The sequence below is a fragment of the Rattus norvegicus genome, chromosome 1 (genome assembly GCF_036323735.1).
Source record: "Rattus norvegicus strain BN/NHsdMcwi chromosome 1, GRCr8, whole genome shotgun sequence".
Classification (NCBI taxonomy): domain Eukaryota; kingdom Metazoa; phylum Chordata; class Mammalia; order Rodentia; family Muridae; genus Rattus; species Rattus norvegicus.
Genome location: NC_086019.1, coordinates 150,597,720 through 150,624,551, shown reverse-complemented (window position 1 = coordinate 150,624,551; position 26,832 = coordinate 150,597,720). Strand labels below are relative to the sequence as shown.

The following is a 26,832-nucleotide window of genomic DNA, read 5'->3' as shown; positions in this document are numbered from 1 at the left end:
TAGCTACAAGTAATATATAACAAAAACTCCCCAGGGGAGAGAGGTCCTGTGTTAATCTCTTTTTTGGCTCTAAGGGAAGAAAAGCATAAAAGGAGTAAGCCTCCTGAATGAAATCATGTGAGAGCTTCCTTATCCCAGTGAGACAAAAAATCTCCATGGAAACTTCTCTTTCCTGCATCCACACACTGCTCTCTCTACCTGCAAAGGCTGCCCTGAATCTCAAGAGAATCCTATGTAGCAATCAACACTTGAAATACTGAAACAAACCCTAGGAAAGAAAAGAAGCAGAGCCGGGCTGACGTTCCAGCATCATCAGGAAAACGATGGTTTTTCTAGATACCCTCAGCCACAGTGTTCAGACAATGGTTTCTTCAAACCTTCACTTCCTTTCCCTTACACTATAAACTCAGAGAACTACTCAGCTTTTAGTATGAAACAGCCTAGAAAAGGGAGCTTCAAGTGGCATGTGTTTCTTTCTTTTTTTTTTTTTTGTATTAACTTGAATATTTCTTATATACATTTCGAGTGTTATTCCCTTTCCCGGTTTCCGGGCAAACTTTCCCCTCCCCCGTCCCCTTCCTTATGGGTGTTCCCCTCCCCATCCTCCCCCCATTGCCGCCCTCCCCTCAACAATCTAGTTCACTGGGGGTTCAATCTTAGGGGCAGGCTCTGAATGGGTGTTCCTTCTGTGTCTGTTTTAATCTTTGCCTCTCTATTCCCTGCCAAGGGTATTCTTATTCCCCTTTTAAAGAAGGAGTGAAGCATTCACATTTTGATCATCCGTCTTGAGTTTCATTTGTTCTAGGCATCTAGGGTGATTCAAGCATTTGGGCTAATAGCCACTTATCAATGAGTGCATACCATGTGTGTTTTTCTGTGATTGGGTTACCTCACTCAGGATGATGTTTTCCAGTCCCAACCGTTTACCTACGAATTTCATAAAGTCATTGTTTTTGATAGCTGAGTAATATTCCATTGTGTCTTGACCATCCTCATTATTCTTCAGCTTGTAGAGCAGTGCTATGCAAATCACCCAGAAAGTCCATTACTAACTTCCCGATTTTATGGCAAAACAATAAAAGAGATAGAGTGAGAATGAAGGAGAGAGAGAAGGGAGGAGGAGGGAGATTGTATGTTTTCTGAACTAGAAAACTTTATTCATTGAAGCAGTAAACCAAAATAACAGAGTAAAATATCTTTGGAATAATCATCGAAATAATCAATACATCAAGAGAATCAAGGAAAAGTGTGAAACAACTATTTAAGGCTGACTACTTTTATAAAATAAATATGGCCAGCAGTAGTCAGATAAAAGCATTATTCTGAGATCTAAAGAAAATCTTTTTGAAAAATGAGTTCTATGAATGTTGTCCATTTATGGTCCCTGAATACAACAGGCTTTTATTCAGAATCTAGATGTTTCTTGACTTTTATTCATAGGAGACGATCTATTATTGATACTACTTCTCATTTGTGAATGCAAATTATTATTAATTTCATATCAATTAGAATAGCATATCTATGACTTAGATACTTCACTGTGGGCTATGTATAAACTCCAAGAAAAAGTTAGTCATGTGCTTTGCAGAAGATAAAAGCTTAGTGTAAAAAGGGCTGAAAGCATTTGATGTAGGAAGGGGGAGTGGTTATATAGGTCTTAGCCAAGACATGTGATAGTCACTGTAGGGGTTGCTGGAAAAGAAGTCTGTGACACTCATTAACTTGTTTGAGCAGATCTTGTACGGTCTAAAGGGAAAAATGTTCTTGGCTGTTTTGTATTACCTTCTGTGGAGTTTTCAGACCTCTGCTGGCCATTTTCCTCGAGACTGTGCCTCCTCTAAGAACTTGATGGCAAAAGAATGCTGCCCACCATGGATGGGTGATGGGAGTCCCTGCGGCCACCTTTCAGGGAGAGGTTCCTGCCAGGACATCCTTTTGTCCAATGCACCATCTGGACCTCAGTTCCCCTTCAAAGGGGTGGATGACCGTGAGTCCTGGCCCTCTGTGTTTTATAATAGGACCTGCCAGTGCTCTGGAAACTTCATGGGTTTCAATTGCGGAAACTGTAAGTTTGGATTTGGGGGCCCAAATTGTACAGAGAAGCGACTCTTAATTAGACGAAACATTTTTGATTTGAGTGCCTCAGAAAAGAATAAGTTCTTTTCTTACCTCACTTTGGCAAAACATACTATCAGCTCAGTCTATGTCATCCCCACAGGCACCTATGGCCAAATGAACAATGGGTCGACACCCATGTTTAAGGACATCAACATCTATGACCTCTTTGTATGGATGCATTACTATGTGTCAAGGGACACACTGCTTGGGGGCTCTGAAATCTGGAGGGACATTGATTTTGCTCATGAAGCACCAGGATTTTTGCCTTGGCACAGACTGTTCTTGCTATTATGGGAACAAGAAATGCAGGAACTAACTGGGGATGAGAATTTCACCATTCCATATTGGGACTGGAGAGATGCGGAAAACTGTGACATTTGCACAGATGAGTACCTGGGAGGTCGTCACCCTGAAAATCCTAACTTACTCAGCCCAGCGTCCTTCTTCTCCTCCTGGGAGGTAAGATGCACTACATAGATACAGTTGCAAGAAATGATATTTCAGCAGCCACATCTTCATGCCAGTCTCTGTGAGCATCTCTGCTAATATCTCAGCACAGAAAAGGAACCTTACTAACAGATGTTGATGCTTCTTGATTTTATTTCTTTTTTCAGAACCCTTCAAAATTGCTATTAAGCAGATATTTTGTGCTTATTGGTCTTAATATATAACAGCTTGGTTAGATTTCTAAGCTGCTTTAAGCAAAGACTGCTTGGCTCACCACTGTATTGTTAGCACCTCTGAAAGTATCTGATATAAACAGTAGCTTAGAGTTATTTAGGCATGAATGAGATAACCAGATTATCTTAGTACTTGATTCTGAATAATAAAATTAATATTAACAGTAAAATCTATAACAATACTTTAAAATATAAATCTCTGGCCATAATCCAGACCCATTAATCAGGATCTTCAAGGGAATGTGCTGAGATAATTCACTAAGTACCAAAGGTGGCCTTTATTGCACGATTGCCTGTTAGACAATGATCACATAAAAAAAAACTTAAGTGGTTTAAATTTTAAAAGTTGCTGGCTCTCAAATAGCTAACAAAAAGAGTTGCAGTCTCTTGAGCATTTAGAATATGTGAATAGCTATTGAAAGAATTTATTGTGTATTTAATATAAACAGATTTCCTTTTTAAAGTCAAAAGATACTTCACAATTTGCTAAAAGTGAGTTTTTGATAACACTGTAAGTAGAAAGGTGGTATTTGTTAATGACTAGAAGGTCTGTCTGGCTAACTTCTGTTATTTTCAGGGAGAAGACTGCCCTTTTGTAAGGATCCGGCTCTCCCTAACTTTTCTCTCTAGAATGAAGACGAAATTAGCCTTCTTCCTACCTTAAAAATGTTAGACATAGAATTAAGGGATTATTATTTTGAGATTAAATTTTCTTTTCTCCTACTATTTTTCTTCATTCTGGAATGGAGGCCAAAGATAAAGAAAGGAATATACGTTAAATCGTTTTACCTTCAAATTAACACAAGTGTGAAGGATGTTTTTCTGCCTACCTTCTAAAGTTTTCTATTGCAACTATTTTCTGATTACCAGTTCAAATGGGATAAAAAGATCGTAGGCTGCCGCACACTTGCAATTTTGAAATACAAACGCCCTCTATCTCTGCTGATCACGCACTTCCAGAATGGAAACTTCCAGAATGGAAACTTCCAGAATGGAAACTTCCAGAATGGAAACTTCCAGAATGGAAACTGTTGAGGGCCACAATAAATTACAGCTGTTAATTCCTGGTGCTAATGGTGCCAAGTGTTTATTAAACCTAGTGAGTACTTCATATCACAGGGCTGTGCTGAAAGATAGCATTGCTGTATATTTTCCGCCATTCTACCTTAATTTATGAACTGCAAAACTCCCACCTAGCTTTTTACTTCTCTAGCTATTGCTTTAAGTTCTGTCTGGCTTGGATGTGGAATTCTCTGTTACAGCATTTTGATTTGCAATATAGCTTTACTTGATGTAGATAGACTGAAGGATTATTAAAATTATCAAAAGTTGCAATATATCCACTAAGTAGAAAGATATAAATTAATATTTACATGTAGAGTCTACAACTAGATGATATCCAGATTTAATATTTTCAATTTTGGGGGGAGGTATTGAACTCAAACATTTCCTCTATTTCCTTTTGATAATGCTCAACGATATAACTTTCTTAAAGAACAAAACAAAAAAAATTAATAAAGGTTTAAAACCACAACAGACTTATTTGGCCTAGTAAGTCCTAAGGTGTAACTACTAAAATATTGCCTACAAACATGTTCTGATATTAAAGGGTTATGGAGGAACAGGACTTTTTATGTAAAATAAGCAAAGTGGAGGGGAAAGTAAATCACTGAACAAAAGCAATCAAAATTACAAAAAAAGACAACAAAACAACGAAAAACTTTGCAAACAAATGAGCTTATTTTAAAATGAGGTCAAATGAATAAAGTTTGCTCAATCTACTTAATTTGTGCAGTGTCCAGGGATAAAAAGTTGTGGACATGAAAAGTAAGCTAAGTCTGCTTGTCTGTTTTCTTTGTTCACACAGCCTTTCTTGTAAAAATCCCTCTAAAATGAAGACTTTTCTCTCCCCCGTACTTCCCATTAGGGGAGTGTTGGAAAGCACGAGAAAAGAATATTGTCAAAACTGATGGTCTGTCTTCACTGACGTGTCTTTATAAAACCCCTGTTCGGTGACTCTGTGCTGACGAGAAAAAACATATTCCATTTCAAAAGAAAACTAAATAACAACTTACAGAAATGAAGCAAAGCAATTAGGATTGTTCTGGTCTGCAAAGATGGCTCAGGGTTTAAGAGCACTGGGTATTCTTTCAGGGAACCTTGGTTCAAGTCCCAGCACTCAGATGGCATTTTGCAGCCACTTGTAACTCCAGTTCCTTGGGATCCAACGGCCACTTTTGACCACCCTGAGAAGCAGACACACACACAGTGTACAGACATACACATAGATATTAAATAATAAATTAATAAATAATACATGTTTACAGTGCTTTCATTCAGTTGCTGTCGATATCATGATCATCCACAATTTCTGTTATTGTTCTGTAGTGGCTTGAACATCAATCACCCACCTACATGCTGGATGCACAGAATATTGTAAAGCTCCTGTGTCTATGTTTTTTGTTTATTTTAGGAAGAGATTTCACACTGTAGCCGTAGACAGACTTAGAACTTACTCTATAACATCGGCTGGCCTCCAAATCTCAGCAATCCTCCTGTCTTCAGCCTCCCAAGGTTGTTTGTACTTTTAAGTCTCCTAATGGGGTTCTAATGGGCAGCCGGGGCTCAGATGCACAGATTTAATTAATATGGAGATTGTTTTAGCTATCTCTTTACTTTCTGTTATGAAAATAGAGTTTCCGTAATGAACACATCATTAATTTGAATGCCTTTTTCTAAATTAAACATTTAAATTAAACACTAGACTGTTTTGTGTTAGATGAGATCAAATAGCTTCCAAGTTTAAATGAGCTCATTAATACTTTCCAAATTAGCTAGCCCATTCCATACAGGCTTCTACTCTTGCTTGACTTCAGTTATCTTTTTAATTGACAGAAGGAGATGTGAGTTTTGATGGCATTACCCACTCTAAGCTGAAAGATCTTTTGTGATATCTCATGGAGTGCTCACAGTTAATAAATGATAGGTCTGAAACAGCAGGAGGATGTGTTTAAAGTAACTAGTCGAGGACAGAAACTAAATCGCTATGTCTTCATTGCCATTTTTATAAGCTGCATTGACTTAGACTTAACGCAGGTCTAAAAACAAATTCAGTTATGTATAATTTGCTAGGTGGTTACTTTTACTGTTTTGAATTCTTGTCCAGTTGACCCAGGTGTGATTCCCAGAACCCACAGGATGGCTTACAACTATTTGTAATGCTAGTGCCAGGAGATCCAACATCTTCTGTCCACTATGGAAACTAGGCACACACATGGTACATGAATTTCCATTAATAAAAACACCATATGCATTTAAAAAAATCACATGAACCAGAGATTCTGGGGAATACAGGTATTTCTGTTTATGTCAAATAGCATTAATTTCCTCCTCTTTGTTCTACACTTTTTGGAGATTTATCACATAATTTCTATAATATTCAGAACATGAGAATGGTTTATTAACATTATTTCTGTCTATCACTGTCAGATATTTCAAGGTAGAAATTGTTTATAAATAAATTTGTAGCCATATGTAGAGGAGCCATGATATACTCATGGAATGAGCTTCATAAATACATGCTGAGTTAAACAAAAATAAAAATGAGATAAATTTAAATCTTATCCTAGATAGTTTTATGAAGTTTTAGCACATATTTCACAGCACTTGATGCAGAAGACACAACAAAGCCATCAGATAGCTCTTGCTTGATAAGTAAATGCATTTTGCACAGTGTTTGCAGGTTTACATAAGTAACATTATATGAGTTATTACTAGACATGATTTTTCTGACAGAGGATAGTACATATAGTCATGTAATTAATGTTAATAGTTTTAGGAAGGTTTAATTGCGGTTGGTCTTTTCCTATCTTGTTATTCATTGATTTGTTTGATTATTCTCAAAAATATTTTTCAAGTAGAACTACTAAAATAGTCCACAGATTTTCTCTTTTGTTTGCTTTGTTTTGTTTTGTTTGGAGGGTACTGGATGACATTTAAGAACAAAATACCTGTGTTCAACACTATTACATATGTTGTTTATGCAATCCACAGAGAACCTAAACTAAGAAGAAAAGGTGTGTTAAAGGGACCTGTCATGGTAGATCAGAGTGGAGAGGAAAACATTTCTGATAATAGGTATGAGTGAACTGCAGCCAGGGAATTCACTCATTAGGTGGAAAGCATATCACATGGAAGCCACAGGGGGAAGAAAAACAAAGTCACATTTCAGCAGAAAGTCATGGGTTTAGGTAACCATGACAACTGCTCCATGAAATAACAGCTTCTCTTTTTTCTCTATAAAAAAGATTTCATGGAATGTCATATGGTTTAGGTTTTTTGTTTGTTTGTTTGCTAGTTTTTCAGAAAAAAAAAACCTTAAATACCATAATAAAATCTTTGCTCCTGAAGGCTTTTAAGAGCTGATAGTTTATTGCTACTTCTTAAATTTAATAGAATGCTTCATGTTCAGTTCTAATACAGCTGTTTCTTCTGTCCCATTCTTTGTTTCTTTGTATTTGCCTATTTGACTATGCTCCTCCTAACATATGCTACAAACCGTTGTGGTTAGAAGAAGAAAGAACCAAACTTTCATCAGAAGACCGGGGCTCAGTCTAATTTCTGCCATTTGCCAAACTATCAAATAAGCCATTTAGAATTTGAAACAACAAAAAACCCTGCTATTATAATATATAATTGTTTTCTATGCTAATGAGAGAACCAAATAGATAAAAGACATTATGACTCACGTAATCACAAACTAAAATAACTTCTCTAATATACCTATAAGACCCATAGGAAGTTTCTTAAATATTTTAGAGATATTTTTGTTTCTAAAAGATTCAGTGACTCAATACAATATTACTATAGAACAAATTAAATAAATCGGTTTATGGAAAGTTGCTTGTTTAGTGTTATTTGCCATATGTTTTTGAGTCCCATGTATGAGAAGAGCTTTAAATGATACATCAGGATCAGTGATTATATGTTAGAATATTTGAATTGTCCTAACTTGGTGTCTAGTCAGTTGACAATGCAAAGCCATCCAGTCTGTTACATGCATAGCAGAAACTGAACTAGTTTTATAAACCACTCACCAGTTATTAATAATGGAAAAATAAATGAAGTAGACAAAGCTTTAGAATCAGAAATTCTGTATTTATGGATTTTTCAAATATCTTCATATGTAAAGAAATAGATATTTTAAGGAAGAGAGCTGTCTAAATAAATTCATTTATGTTTCACATATCCTTTACTCATATAGCTTGCAGACCATTTTATACAATTTTAGCATACATATTTTTCCCTGCATCTGTCAAATGAAGTGAAATGTGGAATGTCCCTTACAGAAATCAAGACATTTTAGCGCTTCAACGTTGTGGATTTGGAATTTTTGGATTGGGATTCTGAGGCTGCATAGGCAGCATGATTTGAATGGATTTGTAGGATGCTGTCCATTCCTAGTCTGACCTTTTTGAGTAATGTAACAGGTTGTTTTTACTAAGTTCTCCCTTGTTCTTGAAGAATATGCAGGATCTTGGACCCCAGGACGTGAATAAATCTGTGTTTAGGCATGGCCAGAATCGTGGAGTACAGAGAAAAATGAGCAGAATGCAGAGGGAAACGGCAGTGTGGCCTCAGCTGCAGGATCACACAGGATGAGAGCATGTGGTGAACACAGGCCAGGTTAAAAACATGTTTTAGGGGAAGAATTAAAAATAATGTTTGGGGGTTGGGGATTTAGCTCAGCGGTAGAGCGCTTGCCTAGCGAGCGCAAGGCCCTGGGTTCGGTCCCCAGCTCCGAAAAAAAAAAAAAAAAGAAGAAGAAGAAGAAGAAAATAATGTTTGAAAAAGTCAATGTGAAAAACACAAAGGAGGGAACTGCACACAATATAGCCCACTGCTTTCAGTCTTTAGCTGCAGACTGCTTGCTGTGAAAGTAAAGAGACAGGAATGAGTCTTCTGTTGTAAGTAATATATTTGTGATTTATGAAAACTGCGTTGAAATTTTAAGTCGTAAACAGATGTACAAGTTTAGAATATGAGAATTTTCATGAATGTAATTTGTCGGTAGGTCATGAAACTCACTCTTAAATGCAGCCAAGGACTATAAAGAGAAAGATAGAAAGAATGCATAAATCAGAGTTCTACATCAAGCCCAGCGTCAGGGCTGGGCCAGTTAGGTTATTGTCAGTTTTACATAAACTTAGACAGACTCACGAAGGGAAATCTCAGCTCAGTTTTTCTTACATAAGATTGCCACGTTGACTTTAATAGAGAACTCTTTTGGTTGGTAATTGATATTAGAATGGTCAGTCCCATCTTTGGGCATATATCCATTGTAGTATAAAATGGAAAAACAGGCCTAAGTTTTGAGAATTAATCAGCTTGTTATTTTTGTCATGAAATTCTAAACAATTTTAGCTGTGAATTTGTGTTCCATAGTGAAGCCATGGGGACAGGGCAATTAACTATAGCAGAAATTTTACAAATTAATTCTATCTCAAATATTTATATAAAGTACTTACTTTCATCACAATTGAATGTGTATCACACAGGAAACCTAAGTCATTAGATTGAGGACGGGAACGCCACCCTGGGTTTGACCTTCCATCCCTTGTCCTGCAAACTCTACTGCGTCCTTTGTCAGTGCTAAGAATGGTGGATATCCCACTTCATGCTTTTTTGGTTTTGTCATAACAGATCCATTTTTAATGTCTGGCTTGATATACAGCATAGTCTTTCCTTAGAGAATTTTACAACATAGCAGTTTCTTAGATTCCTATGTTACCCTCTGGCAGATTATCATCATCATTATTTTTTAAAATCACGAATCTTTACGTTTTATAGGAAGTATTTTAAGGAGTTACGTTGCACATATTTCGTTTAAGTCATGTGTTAGTATTTTCCATATTGATAAGTAAACTGAAAGTCAGAGAAGGTAAATGACAGTTTGAAGATAAAAGACCTTGCTTCCAGTACAAACCAAGTTTTTCAGCTCCAACTTTATTGTACCCTGTGCAGTTATTTGTTCATTTACTTTTACTGGCATGTGCATTATATGCATGTGGCACACATTATATGCATGCAAACAAGTGTGTGTTTATATGTTGATAGGTATATGGGTATCTACAAGTGTACTTGTACATGTACATGTTTGTGTGTGCCCATGGAGACCATAGGTCGACACTTAGTGTCTTTCTCAATTACTTACTATGGTACACATTAAGGCATGGTCTCTGTCTGACTGGATGGAATAACACTCATTCATATGACTAGTTTCCTTAGCCAGATTGCTCTGGCAATTTTCTGTTTGCATTTTGCAAGCACCGGGATGCTAACAGGAATCTACTTCTCACATTCAGGAATTAAGAGGGTGCTGATTATGTGACTTCCAGTTCTTAAGTTGGCGTTGCAAGTATTTTACTCACTGAAACATTGCCCTTTTCTGTCTCCATGCATTTATAACTTCCTGCAAAGGCGTTCAGTAGCCAATGTTTTCACAGCGCTTCTATGTTAAAATGAACAACAGATTTCCAGTTCTTCATCTAGTTGGCCTACGTTTTTGGAAGTCAATGTGCAACAGTGTGAAATAAGACTTGTTTATTTGAACAGAGGTGCTCATGTATTATGAAGTTTGTACACGGAAAAGAAAAAGAAAGAAGAGAAAACAGACTGGACTAGTATGGTGACTTGGGAGCCTGTCTGGGAGGCAGAGTCACTACTGACAAGTTACTCAATGTCACATAAAAGAAATGTGGCTCCATTTTATGAATTATGACTAAAAATAGCTCAAGGTTTAGTTGGGTACTTTCTGAACACAAATTAGACTAGCAAATGCCAGCTACAAGAACAATAAATGTCTAGCATGGTAGCCTAAGTTCCTCCCTTCACTTTCATCTAACTGCTAGGAAGCTGAATGATAATAATGATATGTAATTTCATTGTATGTAATTTCATTCATATGTAAGTCCCTTGTCTCAGAGATAACGCATTTTGCATAAATTGGTTTTCACAGATCATTTGCAGCAGATCAGAAGAGTATAATAGCCATCAGGTTTTATGTGATGGAACACCTGAGGGACCACTATTACGTAATCCTGGAAACCATGACAAAGCCAAAACCCCCAGGCTCCCATCTTCAGCAGACGTGGAATTTTGTTTGAGTTTGACCCAGTATGAATCTGGATCAATGGATAGAACTGCCAATTTCAGCTTTAGAAACACACTGGAAGGTAATATTTTCATGTTTAAATTTTTAAATTTTAATTTTTTTTCTTATTTATAATTTCTTTTCAGAAATTCTGGGCTCAGAGATATTTTGTAATTTTGTGAGTTTTGCAATGCTAAGCTTTGAATATACCCAAGGAGATAGTAAACCTAGCCAGCATAGAATATCTCACTATATTCTAGAAGTGTAGTGATAGAAAAGTGTACTATACCCATGGCAAAGGTATGGCAATTTTCCACAAAAACAAAATAAAGCAAAACAGAAAACTAAAACAATAACAAAAGTTTCAGTTCTCATCTCAAACGAAGAAAAAAAGAAAAAGATAGATTCTCAAAAGCCAAAAGGGAGTGACCATGGTCAGAGTATTTTCCAATAGTATTTTCCTTTTTTCTATTTAATTTATTTTTTATTGTTTTTTTTAGTTACATTTCAAATGTTATTACCTTTCCTCATTTCCCATCCATAAGCCCCCACCCCCTCCCCCTCCCCCTTCTTTTATAAGATTACTCCCCCTCCCCAACCACACCCCTTTCCCTCCTCCTCACCTTGACATTTCCCTACACTGGGGGTCGAGCCTTGGAAGGACCAAGGGGTTCTCCTTCATTTGGTGCCCAACAAGGCCACCCTCTGCTACATATGTAGCTGGAGCCATGAGTCAGTCCATGTATAGTCCTTGGGTAGTGGTTTAATCCCTGGGAGCTCTAATTTGTTTGCATTGTTGTCCTTATGGGGTTGAAAGCCCCTCCAGCTCCTTCAATCCTTTTCTAACATGATAAGAGTTCTGTGAAGTCTTACAGTAATGGAAAAAAGAAAATCAAAGGTCAAGAAATATTACAAGTTCATCAAAGGAAGTATCAAGTACGCAGGTTATAGAAAAGCCATGAGACCTAAGCTATAGGCATCCTATACCATCTGACCTCCATTCATAGCCTTTTCATTGTTCAAAAGTAGGAGACTATATATACAATATCATTTATCCAATACAATGTTAGTTTACATACAGAGGAAAGCAATAAGTGGCTATTTACCCAACATCTGCACTTCATCAGAGATAGTTTCTCGCATTTTTTCTATTATTCCTTAATCCAGCACATGCTCACATTTTTCTTTCAACACTAGTTTATTCATGTGCAATCAAAATGGATCCTTTCACATACCCATGCATTCAATTCATTTAGAATTAGGGAAACAAATCTATCAATACACACACACACACACACACACACACACACACACACACACAAGTTTTTTTTTTTTTTATTAACTTGAGTATTTCTTTTTTTTTTTTTTTTATTAACTTGAGTATTTCTTATATACATTTCGAGTGTTATTCCCTTTCCCGGTTTCCGGGCAAACATCCCCCTCCCCCCTCCCCTTCCTTATGGGTGTTCCCCTCCCAACCCTCCCCCCATTGCCGCCCTCCCCCCATAGACTAGTTCACTGGGGGTTCAGTCTTAGCAGGACCCAGAGCTTCCCCTTCCACTGGTGCTCTTACTAGGATATTCATTGCTACCTATGGGGTCAGAGTCCAGGGACAGTCCATGTATAGTCTGTAGGTAGTGGCTTAGTCCCTGGAAGCTCTGGTTGCTTGGCATTGTTGTACTTTTGGGGTCTCGAGCCCCCTCAAGCTCTTCCAGTTCTTTCTCTGATTCCTTCAATAGGGGACCTATTCTCAGTTCAGTGGTTTGCTGCTGGCATTCGCCTCTGTATTTGCTGTATTCTGGCTGTGTCTCTCAGGAGAGATCTACATCCGGCTCCTGTCGGTCTGCACTTCTTTGCTTCATCCATCTTGTCTAATTGGGTGGCTGTATATGTATGGGCCACATGTGGGGCAGGCTAAGAATGGGTGTTCCTTCAGTCTCTGTTTTAATCTTTGCCTCTCCCTTCCCTGCCAAGGGTATTCTTTTTCCTCATTTAAAGAAGGAGTGAAGCATTCACATTTTGATCATCCGTCTTGAGTTTCGTTTGTTCTAGGGAAATAGGGTAATTCAAGCATTTGGGCTAATAGCCACTTATCAATGAGTGCATACCATGTATGTCTTTCTGTGATTGAGTTAGCTCACTCAGGATGATATTTTCCAGTTCCAACCATTTGCCTACGAATTTCATAAACTCGTTGTTTTTGATAGCTGAGTAATATTCCATTGTGTAGATGTACCACATTTTCTGTATCCATTCCTCTGTTGAAGGGCATCTGGGTTCTTTCCATTTTCTGGCTATTATAAATAAGGTTGCAATGAACATAGTGGAGCACGTGTCTCTTTTATATGTTGAGGCATCTTTTGGGTATATGCCCAAGAGAGGTATAGCTGGATCCTCAGGCAGTTCAATGTCCAATTTTCTGAGGAACCTCCAGACTGATTTCCAGAATGGCTTTACCAGTCTGCATTCCCACCAACAATGGAGGAGTGTTCCTCTTTCTCCACATCCTCGCCAGCATCTGCTGTCACCTGACTTTTTGATCTTAGCCATTCTCACTGGTGTGAGGTGAAATCTCAGGGTTGTTTTGATTTGCATTTCCCTTATGGCTAAAGATGTTGAACATTTCTTTAGGTGTTTCTCAGCCATTCGGCATTCCTCAGCTGTGAATTCTTTGTTTAGCTCTGAACCCCATTTTTAATAGGGTTATTTGTTTCCCTGCGGTCTAACTTCTTGAGTTCTTTGTATATTTTGGATATAAGGTCTCTATCTGTTGTAGGATTGGTAAAGATCTTTTCCCAATCTGTTGGTTGCCGTTTTGTCCTAACCACAGTGTCCTTTGCCTTACAGAAGCTTTGCAGTTTTATGAGATCCCATTTGTCGATTCTTGATCATAGAGCATAAGCCATTGGTGTTTTGTTCAGGAAATTTTTTCCAGTGCCCATGTGTTCCAGATGCTTCCCTAGTTTTTCTTCTATTAGTTTGAGTGTGTCTGGTTTGATGTGGAGGTCCTTGATCCACTTGGACTTAAGCTTTGTACAGGGTGATAAGCATGGATCGATCTGCATTCTTCTACATGTTGCCCTCCAGTTGAACCAGCACCATTTGCTGAAAATGCTATCTTTTTTCCATTGGATGGTTTTGGCTCCTTTGTCAAAAATCAAGTGACCATAGGTGTGTGGGTTCATTTCTGGGTCTTCAATTCTATTCCATTGGTCTGTCTGTCTGTCTCTGTACCAATACCATGCAGTTTTTATCACTATTGCTCTGTAATACTGCTTGAGTTCAGGGATAGTGATTCCCCCTGAAGTCCTTTTATTGTTGAGGATAGCTTTAGCTATCCTGGGTTTTTTGTTATTCCAGATGAATTTGCAAGTTGTTCTGTCTAACTCTTTGAAGAATTGGATTGGTATTTTGATGGGGATTGCATTGAATCTGTAGATTGCTTTTGGTAAAATGGCCATTTTTACTATATTAATCCTGCCAATCCATGAGCATGGGAGATCTTTCCATCTTCTGAGGTCTTCTTCAATTTCTTTCCTCAGTGTCTTGTAGTTCTTATTGTACAGATCTTTTACTTGCTTGGTTAAAGTCACACCGAGGTACTTTATATTATTTGGGTCTATTATGAAGGGTGTCGTTTCCCTGATTTCTTTCTTGCCTTGTTTCTCTTTTGTATAGAGGAAGGCAACTGATTTATTTGAGTTAATTTTATACCCAGCCACTTTGCTGAAGTTGTTTATCAGCTTTAGTAGTTCTCTGGTGGAACTTTTGGGATCACTTAAATATACTATCATGTCATCTGCAAATAGTGATATTTTGACCTCTTCTTTTCCGATCTGTATCCCCTTGATCTCCTTTTGTTGTCTGATTGCTCTGGCTAGAACTTCAAGAACTATATTGAATAAGTAGGGAGAGAGTGGGCAGCCTTGTCTAGTCCCTGATTTTAGTGGGATTGCTTCAAGTTTATCTCCATTTAGTTTAATGTTAGCAACTGGTTTGCTGTATATGGCTTTTACTATGTTTAGGTATGGGCCTTGAATTCCTATTCTTTCCAGGACTTTTATCATGAAGGGGTGTTGAATTTTGTCAAATGCTTTCTCAGCATCTAATGAAATGATCATGTGGTTCTGTTCTTTCAGTTTGTTTATATAATGGACCATGTTGATGGTTTTCCGTATATTAAACCATCCCTGCAGGCCTGGGATGAAGCCTACTTGATCATGGTGGATGATTGTTTTGATGTGCTCTTGAATTCGGTTTGCCAGAATTTTATTGAGTATTTTTGCGTCGATATTCATAAGGGTAATTGGTCTGAAGTTCTCTTTCTTTGTTGTGTCTTTGTGTGGTTTAGGTATAAGAGTAATTGTGGCTTCGTAGAAGGAATTCGGTAGGGCTCCATCTGTTTCAATTTTGTGGAATAGTTTGGATAATATTGGTATGAGGTCTTCTATGAAGGTTTGATAGAATTCTGCACTAAACCCGTCTGGACCTGGGCTCTTTTTGGTTGGGAGACCTTTAATGACTGCTTCTATTTCCTTAGGAGTTATGGGGTTGTTTAACTGGTTTATCTGTTCCTGATTTAATTTCGATACCTGGTATCTGTCTAGGAAATTGTCCATTTCCTGAAGATTTTCAAATTTTGTTGAATATAGGTTTTTATAGTAAGATCTGATGATTTTTTGAATTTCCTCTGAATCTGTAGTTATGTCTCCCTTTTCATTTCTGATTTTGTTAATTTGGACGCACTCTCTGTGTCCTCTCCTTAGTCTGGCTAAGGGTTTATCTATCTTGTTGATTTTCTCAAAGAACCAACTTTTGGTTCTGTTGATTCTTTCTATGGTCCTTTTTGTTTCTACTTGGTTGATTTCAGCTCTGAGTTTGATTATTTCCTGCCTTCTACTCCTCCTGGGTGTATTTGCTTCTTTTTGTTCTAGAGCTTTTAGGTGTGCTGTCAAGCTGCTGACATATGCTCTTTCCTGTTTCTTTCTGCAGGCACTCAGCGCTATGAGTTTTCCTCTTAGCACAGCTTTCATTGTGTCCCATAAGTTTGAGTATGTTGTATCTTCATTTTCATTAAATTCTAAAAAGTTTTTAGTTTCTTTCTTTATTTCTTCCTTGACCAGGTTATCATTGAGTAGAGCATTGTTCAATTTCCACGTATATGTGGGCATTCTTCCCTTATTGTTATTGAAGACCAGTTTTAGGCCGTGGTGGTCCGATAGCACGCATGGGATTATTTCTATCTTTCTGTACCTGTTGAGCCCCGTTTTTTGACCAATTATATGGTCAATTTTGGAGAAAGTACCATGAGGAGCTGAGAAGAAGGTATATCCTTTTGCTTTAGGATAGAATGTTCTATAAATATCCGTTAAGTCCATTTGGCTCATGACTTCTCTTAGTCTGTCGACATCACTGTTTAATTTCTGTTTCCATGATCTGTCCATTGATGAGAGTGGTGTGTTGAAATCTCCCACTATTATTGTGTGAGGTGCAATGTGTGTTTTGAGCTTTAGTAAGGTTTCTTTTACGTATGTAGGTGCCCTTGTATTTGGGGCATAGATATTTAGGATTGAGAGTTCATCTTGGTGGATTTTTCCTTTGATGAATATGAAGTGTCCTTCCTTATCTTTTTTGATGACTTTTAGTTGGAAATTGATTTTATTTGATATTAGAATGGCTACTCCAGCTTGCTTCTTCTGACCATTTGCTTGGAAAGTTGTTTTCCAGCCTTTCACTCTGAGGTAGTGTCTGTCTTTGTCTCTGAGGTGTGTTTCCTGTAGGCAGCAGAATGCAGGGTCCTCGTTCTGTATCCAGTTTGTTAATCTATGTCTTTTTATTGGGGAGTTGAGGCCATTGATATTGAGAGATATTAAGGAATAGTGATTATTGTTTCCCTTTATATTCATATTTGGATGTGAGTTATGTTTGTGTGCTTTCATTCTCTTTGTTTTGTTGCCAAGACGATTAGTTTCTTGCTTCTTCTAGGGTATAGCTTGCCTCCTTATGTTGGGCTTTACCATTTATTATCCTTTGTAGTGCTGGATTTGTAGAAAGATATTGTGTAAATTTGGTTTTGTCATGGAATATCTTGGTTTCTCCATCTATGTTAATTGAGAGTTTTGCAGGATACAGTAACCTGGGCTGGCATATGTGTTCTCTTAGGGTCTGTATGCCATCAGTCCAGGATCTCCTGGCCTTCATAGTTTCTGGCGAGAAGTCTGGTGTGATTCTGATACGTCTCCCTTTATATGTTACTTGACCTTTTCCCCTTACTGCTTTTAATATTCTTTCTTTATTTTGTGCGTTTGGTGTTTTGACAATTATGTGACGGGAGGTGTTTCTTTTCTGGTCCAATCTATTTGGAGTTCTGTAGGCTTCTTGTATGTCTATGGGTATCTCTTTTTTTAGGTTAGGGAAGTTTTCTTCTATGATTTTGTTGAAGATATTTACTGGTCCTTTGAGCTGGGAGTCTTCACTCTCTTCTATACCTATTATCCTTAGGTTTGATCTTCTCATTGAGTCCTGGATTTCCTGTATGTTTTGGACCAGTAGCTTTTTCTGCTTTACATTATCTTTGACAGTTGAGTCAATGATTTCTATGGAATCTTCTGCTCCTGAGATTCTCTCTTCCATCTCTTGTATTCTGTTGGTGAAGCTTGTATCTACAGCTCCTTTTCTCTTCTTTTGGTTTTCTATATCCAGGGTTGTTTCCATGTGTTCTTTCTTGATTGCTTCTATTTCCATTTTTAATTCCTTCAACTGTTTGATTGTGTTTTCCTGGAATTCTTTCAGGGATTTTTGTGTCTCCTCTCTATGGGCTTCTACTTGTTTATTTATGTTTTCCTGGAATTCTTTCAGGGATTTTTGCGATTCTTTCAGGCATTTTTGCGATTCCTCTCTGTAGGCTTCTACTTGTTCTCTAAGGGAGTTCTTCATGTCTTTCTTGAAGTCCTCCAGCATCATGATCAAATATGATTTTGAAACTAGATCTTGCTTTTCTGGTGTGTTTGGATATTCCGTGTTTGCTTTGGTGGGAGAATTGGGCTCCGATGATGCCATGTAGTCTTGGTTTCTGTTGCTTGTGTTCCTGCGCTTGCCTCTCGCCATCAGATTATCTCTAGTGTTACTTTGTTCTGCTATTTCTGACAATGGCTAGACTGTCCTATAAGCCTGTGTGTCAGGAGTGCTGTAGACCTGTTTTCCTCTCTTTCAGTCAGTTATGGGGACAGAGTGTTCTGCTTTCGGGCGTGTAGTTTTTCCTCTCTACAGGTCTTCAGCTGTTCCTGTGGGCCTGTGTCTTGAGTTCACCAGGCAGCTTTCTTGCAGCAGAAAAGTTGGTCTTACCTGTGGTCCCAAGGCTCAAGTTCGCTCGTGGGGTGCTGCCCACGGGCTCTCTGCAGCGGCAGCAACCAGGAAGACCTGTGCCGCCCCTTCCGGTAGTTTCAGTGCACCAGGGTTCCAGATGGTCTTTGGCTTTTTCCTCTGGCGTCCGAGATGTGTGTGCAGGGAGCAGTCTCTTCTGGTTTCCCAGGCTTGTCTGCCTCTCTGAGGGTTTAGCTCTCCCTCCCACGGGATTTGGGTGCAGAGAACTGTTTATCAGGTCTGTTTCTTTCAGGTTCTGGAGGTGTCTCAGGCAGGGGTCCTGCCGCTCCTGGGCCCTCCCCCACGGGAGCCCAGAGGCCTTATACAGTTCCTTCGTGGGCCAGGGATGTGGGCAGGGGTGAGCAGTGTTGGTGGTCTCTTCCGCTCTGCAGCCTCAGGAGTGCCCACCTGATCAGGCGGTTGGGTCTCTCTCTCACCAGGTCTGGGAGCAGAGAGCTGCTGCGGGCCGGGATCCGCGGGTGTGGGACTTCCCCACACACAAGTTTTAAGAGGGAGAGGCAGAGAGAAAGAGAGGGAGAGAGAGAGAGAGAGAGAGAGAGAGAGAGAGAGAGAGAGAGAGACCCCTCAAGCCACAGATTCCACAAATGAACAAACATTGGGGATAATCTCTATCAAAGTTTACAGAAATTACCACCAGATATTATTAAAATTCCTTCACAATTTATCATATAGAAAAGCTTCATTTCTTCTATAGAGTGAATCTTTTTTTTAACTTTTATCTTTGATTCTTAATGTGTTGTATCTTGACTATTGTTCTTCTACATAGGGGCGTGAGTTTACTGTCTCTTTTGAAATGTCAGCAAATGTAGCATGACTAGAGTATTTGCTCCCCAGTGGAAATGCCTCAGTGGGAGAGGATGTGCCTAGTCCTATGAAGGCTTGATACACTAATGTGAAGGATAACCAAGGGGTTCCTACTGTCTCTAAGGAGAATGAAATGGAGTGTGGGGGAAGTACTCTGTGAGGGGTAGACTGAGAAATCGGAGCAATAAACAAACAAACAAATACATAAATAAATAAATAAATAAATAAATTACAAATGACAATAGTCCTAGGAAGGAAAGAGAAGAATGAGGTTAAAATGTTTACTTTTTGGCCCCAAATTTGGCATTGCTAGGGCTAACCGCTGAGTAGTCAATAAAAGAATGTTAAGTGATCGAGAAACATCCTGGATGACTGTTGCCTGTGTCTATGGTGTAGGGCAGGCAAGAAGTGAGAGAAACAGCTCACTTTGGTTATTTAGCTATGGGAATTGTCACAGTTCAACCATAATGAAGGAACTTTACAAAAGTGTGCAGCACTGGGTAACATTTTTCCTTTTCTTCTTTCATTTCAAGATATAATTCTAAAGATCCATACCAATAGGTAATGTAAGAAAGGAAAGCCACCTTAAAAATAGACTTTTGTGACTGATAAGATAAAGATTATAATTTTTCTCTTACAGCAATAAGACGATGCTTTAAAAAAGTGATGACTAGGTGCAGAATACCCTGCCAACCCCTCTATATGATGTCTCAAACTTTACAAATAGCGTCTATAGATGACATCATTATGCTCGGCTGAAAGGGGATGACAGATTCATAAACATCAAATAATGGATTATGCTTGGTCACTAATTGGTAGCCTCAAATCTGTACCTATTTTATTTAAGGACATTCTTCTCATTGAGTTCTGATGACCAGTATAGTTCAAGAGTTGGTTGAGAATAGACAAGATTGTAAATAGAATATCAGATACAATGGTTTGGAGAGGATCTCTATAGAGTTCCAAGTTACTATACCTCTAAACAGAGAATTAGATAGACTCATGGTTAAAAGCAGAAGTAGAGTTTTATAAGAAGAGAAATACTTTCTCTATCAGAAGTGGTTCCAAGTAAAGGCTTGAGAGCTCAACACCAATGCTACACAATGATCATATTTCTGACTTACTTGCATTTCATTGGCTTTTTTGCAGCATGTTTTATCTGTCAGACAATGGCCTTTGGTCTATGTTGCATGGCCTTGCTATTGGCCAAATCTTCCTCTCATATGCTAATTTGACAGCTACTGTGAAAGGACTTCCAGATCTCACTGTCTTCCCTAATCCTTTCTCTTGCATATGAACTATGGAAATGTATGCAGTCATAAAGAAAATTTAAATCCTTACACTTGCAGGAAAATGGATGAAAAATGGAAATCATTTACAGAAATAAATCAGGCTCTTAAAGACAAAACTAACAATCTTCCTCATATATCAGACTTAGATTTAAAATTGTATATGTGGTTATATCTACAAATATGTGTATTTATCGCAGTAGTTGTACATCAGAGGAAACAAAGGTATCAGTTTTAACAGTACAGTGAAGGAGCAGAACAAAGACTACCACATACCTAAAAATTCATATACATTTTTATTAAAGTAAATAAATGTTTGTTAAAAAAGAAACAAAATCACAGAGAATGAAATACTTTCAAGAGATTTTCTATAGAAATTAAGAATAAATATTGAATATAACACAGATGTTTTTCTCTTATAATAATGTTAACAACTAGAACATGATGAAATAATCCTACACAAAGGAAGGGAAAAATTCTTTAAATAGTGTCGCCATTGTTTAGTAAAGATTCCCAACCAAGGACTGGTTGTCTTGTGACATGAACCTTGAAAAGTTCATCCATATAAGGACTCATCACAAGAGAGTCTTCCCTATCCTGAAGCATAATTTGAAAAGAGGGCTTCAGCTTTTATCTCAATGAGCATGTTACCTATTAAGAAAACTATAGCTTGAGCAAAAAATTTATTTCACATTGTAATTTTTACACAAATAATAGCTTCACATAGCTAAGAAAAATAAGAAACTATAATAAAGAGCAGATCTTTGATGCCTGGCATGTAATTGAATCAAGCTGTTATACAGATAAAAGATCTAGAACAAAACACTTAGCCTCTTCGAGTTTTCATGTTATCACCAGAAACCTCATTAAACAGTATCCTGTTTCCAGACTGTCTATGAGGAGTCTGTTCCATAAAAGCATGCAGAAACATATTATAGTACCAACTGTATAGATGGATAGAGTACAATAATAGCAGTATCTATTTATTGTATTGTGGTAAAAAGAAAGTAAAAAAGAAATTGTTAAATAGGACAAGGAACATATCTTGGGAATAGAGTCCTTGCCTAGCATATGAGGTGCTAGTTGCAATTCCTCGAAAAGTATGAATCATATTTAAGGATAAAATTCTAGCATTTTAAAGATACAAAACACATGATATATCACAATGATCCCCATTTTTCAGTCTTTATTTGAACTGTTAATCTACCTATATCACAATGGGAAAATAATGCTATGTGGGAACTGAATCACTGCAAATTGGTAGTCTGGACTTTGCAGATCCATCTATCTACCTTTATTTTCTGAGACTAGCATTTCTCAAGATCAGAAGGCGCATCAAATACATAATTTTCACATGCCAGTAAAAGACAAAAATATGGTTCACATCTTAGTTACTTCTCTATTGCTGTGAAGCTATCACTACTAGGACAGCTTAGAGAAGAAAGAGTTTGCTGGGGCTTACAGAAATAAAGGACAGGCCCATGGTCATCATAGCATGGGGTGTGACAACAGACAGGTCCACATGGCAATAGAGTAATTGGGGAGGCCTCACAAGCATGAGGAAGTAAGGGAGAGAGTTTGAATCAAGTCTACCCCTCCCAGTGACACACATCATTTCACAAAACCTCACTTCATAATCCTTTTTAAACAATAGTCACCAATTTATTACTAAGCATTTAGATATGAGTCTAAGGGAGCCATTCTCATTCAAACTAAAGCAATCATCTTGTTCAAAAATTATTCAATATATCAAGTATGAACAGTTCTTTTTGAGCAATACTCATTCGTCTCTGTATAAAGCCACCTGTACCAAGGACACAGAATTTTAAATTCTAAAAATGAAGAATTGTCTTCAGCAAAGTGTTATGAAATGGTTGACTTCCCAAGCTTGTTTCATAAAATAAATTAGCATTATCATTAAAAGATTATCAGAGTATGAACACAATATATAAACTATGCCAAGCACCGTTACTTCAACTAAAATTGAAGAGCAGGAAGGAGAAGGAAACATAAATAAATATTTACTTACAGTGATCTTTTATTTTTTTCTTGTTACATTTTTGTAGTTGATTGCTGTATAATCCAGTATGTCTGTTGCTCTGCAAGCACAAAAAAAAATCTTTAAAAAGGTATAAATAGCTATTATAAACTTTTAAAGCATTAAAAACTAAAAACATTTAACAATTTAAAATAAGTTTCACAAAAAAAATTAAATGAATACATTGTCCATTACCTTTACAGTGGAAGATTGCTTTATGGATATACTGACAGTTTTGCACAGTTACATGAATACTGTATATTGATAACATACCTATAGACTAAACAGATATACACATAAGCAGTGGTGTTATCAAATTTCCGAGAAACTAGTCTAATGCTTATGGTAATAATTTAAAACTACAATTGAAAACTTATATGAATCACTTGTTAGTTTGTAGATACTATTATGACTTATAATAATCAAAATTAAAATATCTAAAACCTGAATATGCATCAAAGTAATGGCTAGCACTTGCTGCCATGTTTGGTAAGCTCCAACCCTTTTTGACTGTGTCCTTTTCAGTGAGGTCAGAACAACTGAGTGTTACAGGCAATGGTGATAGATCTGTAACTACTCTCTTGAAATTTTAAAAGAAAATCACTATTTTCACTCATAATATTTGCATGTTGAAAAACACTGCCCAAGCACTCCCCTACAATGGCAGCTCCTTGATTTGTTTCCTACAATTGGACAGTTGTACTAAATCAAATCAAAGATGTTTTTATAATAGAGGAGATACTTCAACAGACAAAATACTTACTGCTCAAACATTAGAAACTAATGATTGTTTAACTCACAGAAAGCCAGATGCCTTAATACCAGTGTACTAGTTTAACCTACAAAGGCCAGAAGTCTTAATACCAGCACACCCATGATGACACAAGAAGATACTAGTAAGCTCATGACTATATCCCTTCCACACAGTTTCAAACAAAATACCCTGCCTCATACAAGTTGTAGGGGAAGGCCCAATGTACCAACTTGTTTTCTGATCTTACTGGGATACATCTCTACATACTCACATAATACAAGCACGTGCGCACACACACACACACACACACACACACACACACACACACACGGGGGGGGAGAGAAAGAGAAAGCTTTTTTAAAAGAAGTTGAATAAATAAAAATGAAAGTTAATTCCATTTATGGTTTTAAGAATACATCATCTTTGAAAATACTAGGGAAATTAGATGACTTCCAAAATACCTAAAGATTCACTTAAAAACTCCATTTTTTGATCTGCATCTAAGATCCTAGCTATAAATGATATTAATGGGTAGTAAGTAATATTAACTGAAAGTTTCTAGCCATTAAATACAATCTTTTCCAAATCATGGCATCATTTGAAAACTGTGATGCTCATAATTCTTTGCTAAGTCTCTTGTTAGGAGAGTAAATTTAGAGAGAAGTTAGTCAAAGGGTCTAAGACCCACTTAGCCCCTCATAGGCACTAAGATGAGTTTGCTGTCTTGTTTTCTTTCTTCATTTGTATTCCCAGACTCACTTTGAATGATTAATATAATTTAAATAGTAACATGAGTTTAAATAAAACAAAAATTAAACACGTTTCTTTTGAGTGAAAATTTAGTCACTTGTTATTTCACACTTCAAAACCGAGCAGGGTTAACCATGTAAGTTCAACATAATCTATGATCTCACATCCTGGAAAGAAAACAGATGAAAATGCTTTTGCATTACCTATCATAGAGTAGCTTATTTTCAAGAAAATATGTAGCAGCTACTTCTAAGAAATTATTTCACATCAGTTTGCACAGTGAGATTTTAAAGGCAGAATTATTATTGGATATTTTTAAGGTCAAAATATAGAAGAGGAAAATTTCACATGAAGGAAATAATATGAGAAGTAAATGCTTTGAAATGTAAGTTTAGGTTTAGAAAACAAAGAACAATTTACTCACATTCAGTAAATTTCAACCCCGATTGCACATTAGAATCACTTAGGGGCTTTTAAGACTATAAGTGACTGAGTTCAATTCTAAATCAATTAAATCCAAATCTCCAGGTATCAGAGATAAACATCAATATCTAAAACAAATAACCCAAACCTCTCTAGAGGAGAATTGGGGGAGAAATAAAAGAGGAAAGAATATGGATTGACAAATTGAAATTCCCTATTGTCATTCATCTGAAACACTCCTAAGTCTCTCATGAATGAGGCACATGAACTTGAAGACATAACTCTCAGTACTTTGGGTGATTGTTCCTGCCCTTTGCAAAGAACTTTGAGGAATGCTGGCATCTGAGGTGGCTAACATGGTCCTTACTAGCTTCTTGGATATTCTATCCATGGGGAATTTAAGAAAACACAAGTTCAATATCATCCTAATATCCTGTACCTTCCTGTATTGTAGCTGGTTTTAAACAGGGTAAGTGTACAAACTAATTCCAAGAACACACTACAAAGAGATGTCTGAAGTGTTTTGGCCAGTTCATATGAAACATCTTAGGTTTTATGGAGAAGACTATCTTTGTTATTTTTAATCTCTGTTGGATATTTTTCTTCTGAATACAGAAAAACTGGCTTTGCTTAGTCTAAGTAAATTATTTTATCTCATGTTTGAGTAATTTCTGATCTCTTTCAAGAAACATAATTTCTATTTGGAAAAGATCACAAGTTTCAAGACAATCACAATTAACTTTAAGTTTTAGTATTAAATTCAATACTGGTTTGAATTTAGGTGCACTACATTAATTCTTTTTTTTAAAGATTTATTCATTTATTATATATAAGTACACTGTAGCTATCTTCAGATACACCAGAAGAGAGAATCGGATCTCTTTACAGATGGTTGTGAGCCACCATGTGGTTGCTGGGAATTGAGCTCATGACCTCTGGAAGAGCAGTCGGGTGCTCTTAACCGCTGAGCCATCTCTCCAGCCCTACATTAATTCTTTAAACTGGCATTTCCTCATTAGTAAAATTGGAACAACAACAATATTGTCAAATATCAAGTAATCCTGTTACTTAAATGAGATTATATACAAGAGTGGTATTTGAATGCTTGGTTTTATGAAAATATTGGGATTTTTTCTTTCAGGAAAGAGCAAAATGCAACAAGAAATGAAATTGACAGAGTAATCATTTTTATTTTATGGGGATAATTTCAGTAGCCATAATCTTTCCCCTTTTATTTCCAAGTTTTTGATTTCCAAATGAACTGTAAAGAAGTACAATAGAAAATAATTTACTTCGATGTTAATATCATTTAAATCTCTAATAGTATTCCCCTTGGCAAATATCACATTAGAAAACTTTAATGGTCCCTTGTAGGTTTTGATGAGAAAATTGCCTTTTCCATTGCCCACCTCTGTTGGATACACACAGAAAATGCATGTTTTGGGTTAGCAGTTTTGAAAATGGGCACTCATTTATCAACTAAATCAGACCACAGAGAGGTCTGACTACTCAGAAAACTAGCACTAGTATCAAATTGATGCTAGATGCTTTCCTACCAGCTATCAGATTTAATCTTTACATCCTAAAAAATGTGCTTAGCTATTTTCTATTATATCAATGACAAAAGGAAGCAAAAAAGGTTACCTAAATTGATAAATACTGTACTTCTTTCTTTTAAATAACAGAGAAGTTGAAGACAGGTTTGTTTAACCCTTTACAGCAGTGTCTTGAAACATGGCTCGCTAGGCAGCGTGCTTTAGGCTCTCAGAAGAGTCGAAAGCACAGAAAGTTTAAAGGGAATTTATTTGTTAGTCATATTTACTATATTGTTATTCTACTATAATTATCCAAAACACATCTAGCTGAGAGGTTACTGAAGGTCTTCCAATCCCTTTGTATAATTATTTTACAAAAACTATAATTTTGTTTCCACTTTTATTATTCCACCTCAAGTGGAGGTGAAAATTTCTATGATTTTTGAAAACAAAGTTATTACAAACATTGGGGTGAAAGTTGCCAAAGTGGGTGTTGTTAGTAAGTTATGGAAAAATTTATTAGGTTAATTTATTTAATTTATTTAATTGACATGTAAAAATTACTTATATTTATGGTATATGGTATTTTGATATTGGTAGATACCTTATATAATAACTAAACCAAATTAAACATCGTGTCTGCTATGTAAAATACTTACTATTCCTTAGTGTGAATGTTTACAATCTATTTTCTCAGCAATTTCCAAGTATACCTTGCACTATGAGGAACAGTTTTTTGGCATATCTGTTGATCTACCTGCCTTGTTCTTTTCACCAACATAAATTTCATTTGACTAACGTAGTTCTAAACTTTACCAACCTAAAAACAAAATCTCTACCATAGAATTTGTAACATTTAGGTTAATAATTCTGTAGGAAAGAATCACTTAAACAGGCACATAAAAA

At 36.9% G+C, this 26,832-nt stretch overlaps 1 protein-coding gene across 1 annotated transcript in view; it reads left to right on the top strand.

The window, feature by feature from the left end:
• The first annotated feature begins 1,694 nt into the window (after positions 1 to 1,694).
• Tyr (tyrosinase) overlaps positions 1,695 to 26,832 on the top strand; it is a 95,171-nt gene continuing 70,033 nt past the window's right edge. Inside the window, exons 1-2 of the mRNA NM_001107535.1 lie at positions 1,695 to 2,577; positions 10,816 to 11,032. Coding sequence (NP_001101005.1) covers positions 1,759 to 2,577; positions 10,816 to 11,032 — 1,036 coding nt within the window. The 5' untranslated portion in view covers positions 1,695 to 1,758. The remainder of the gene's footprint in view (positions 2,578 to 10,815; positions 11,033 to 26,832) is intronic.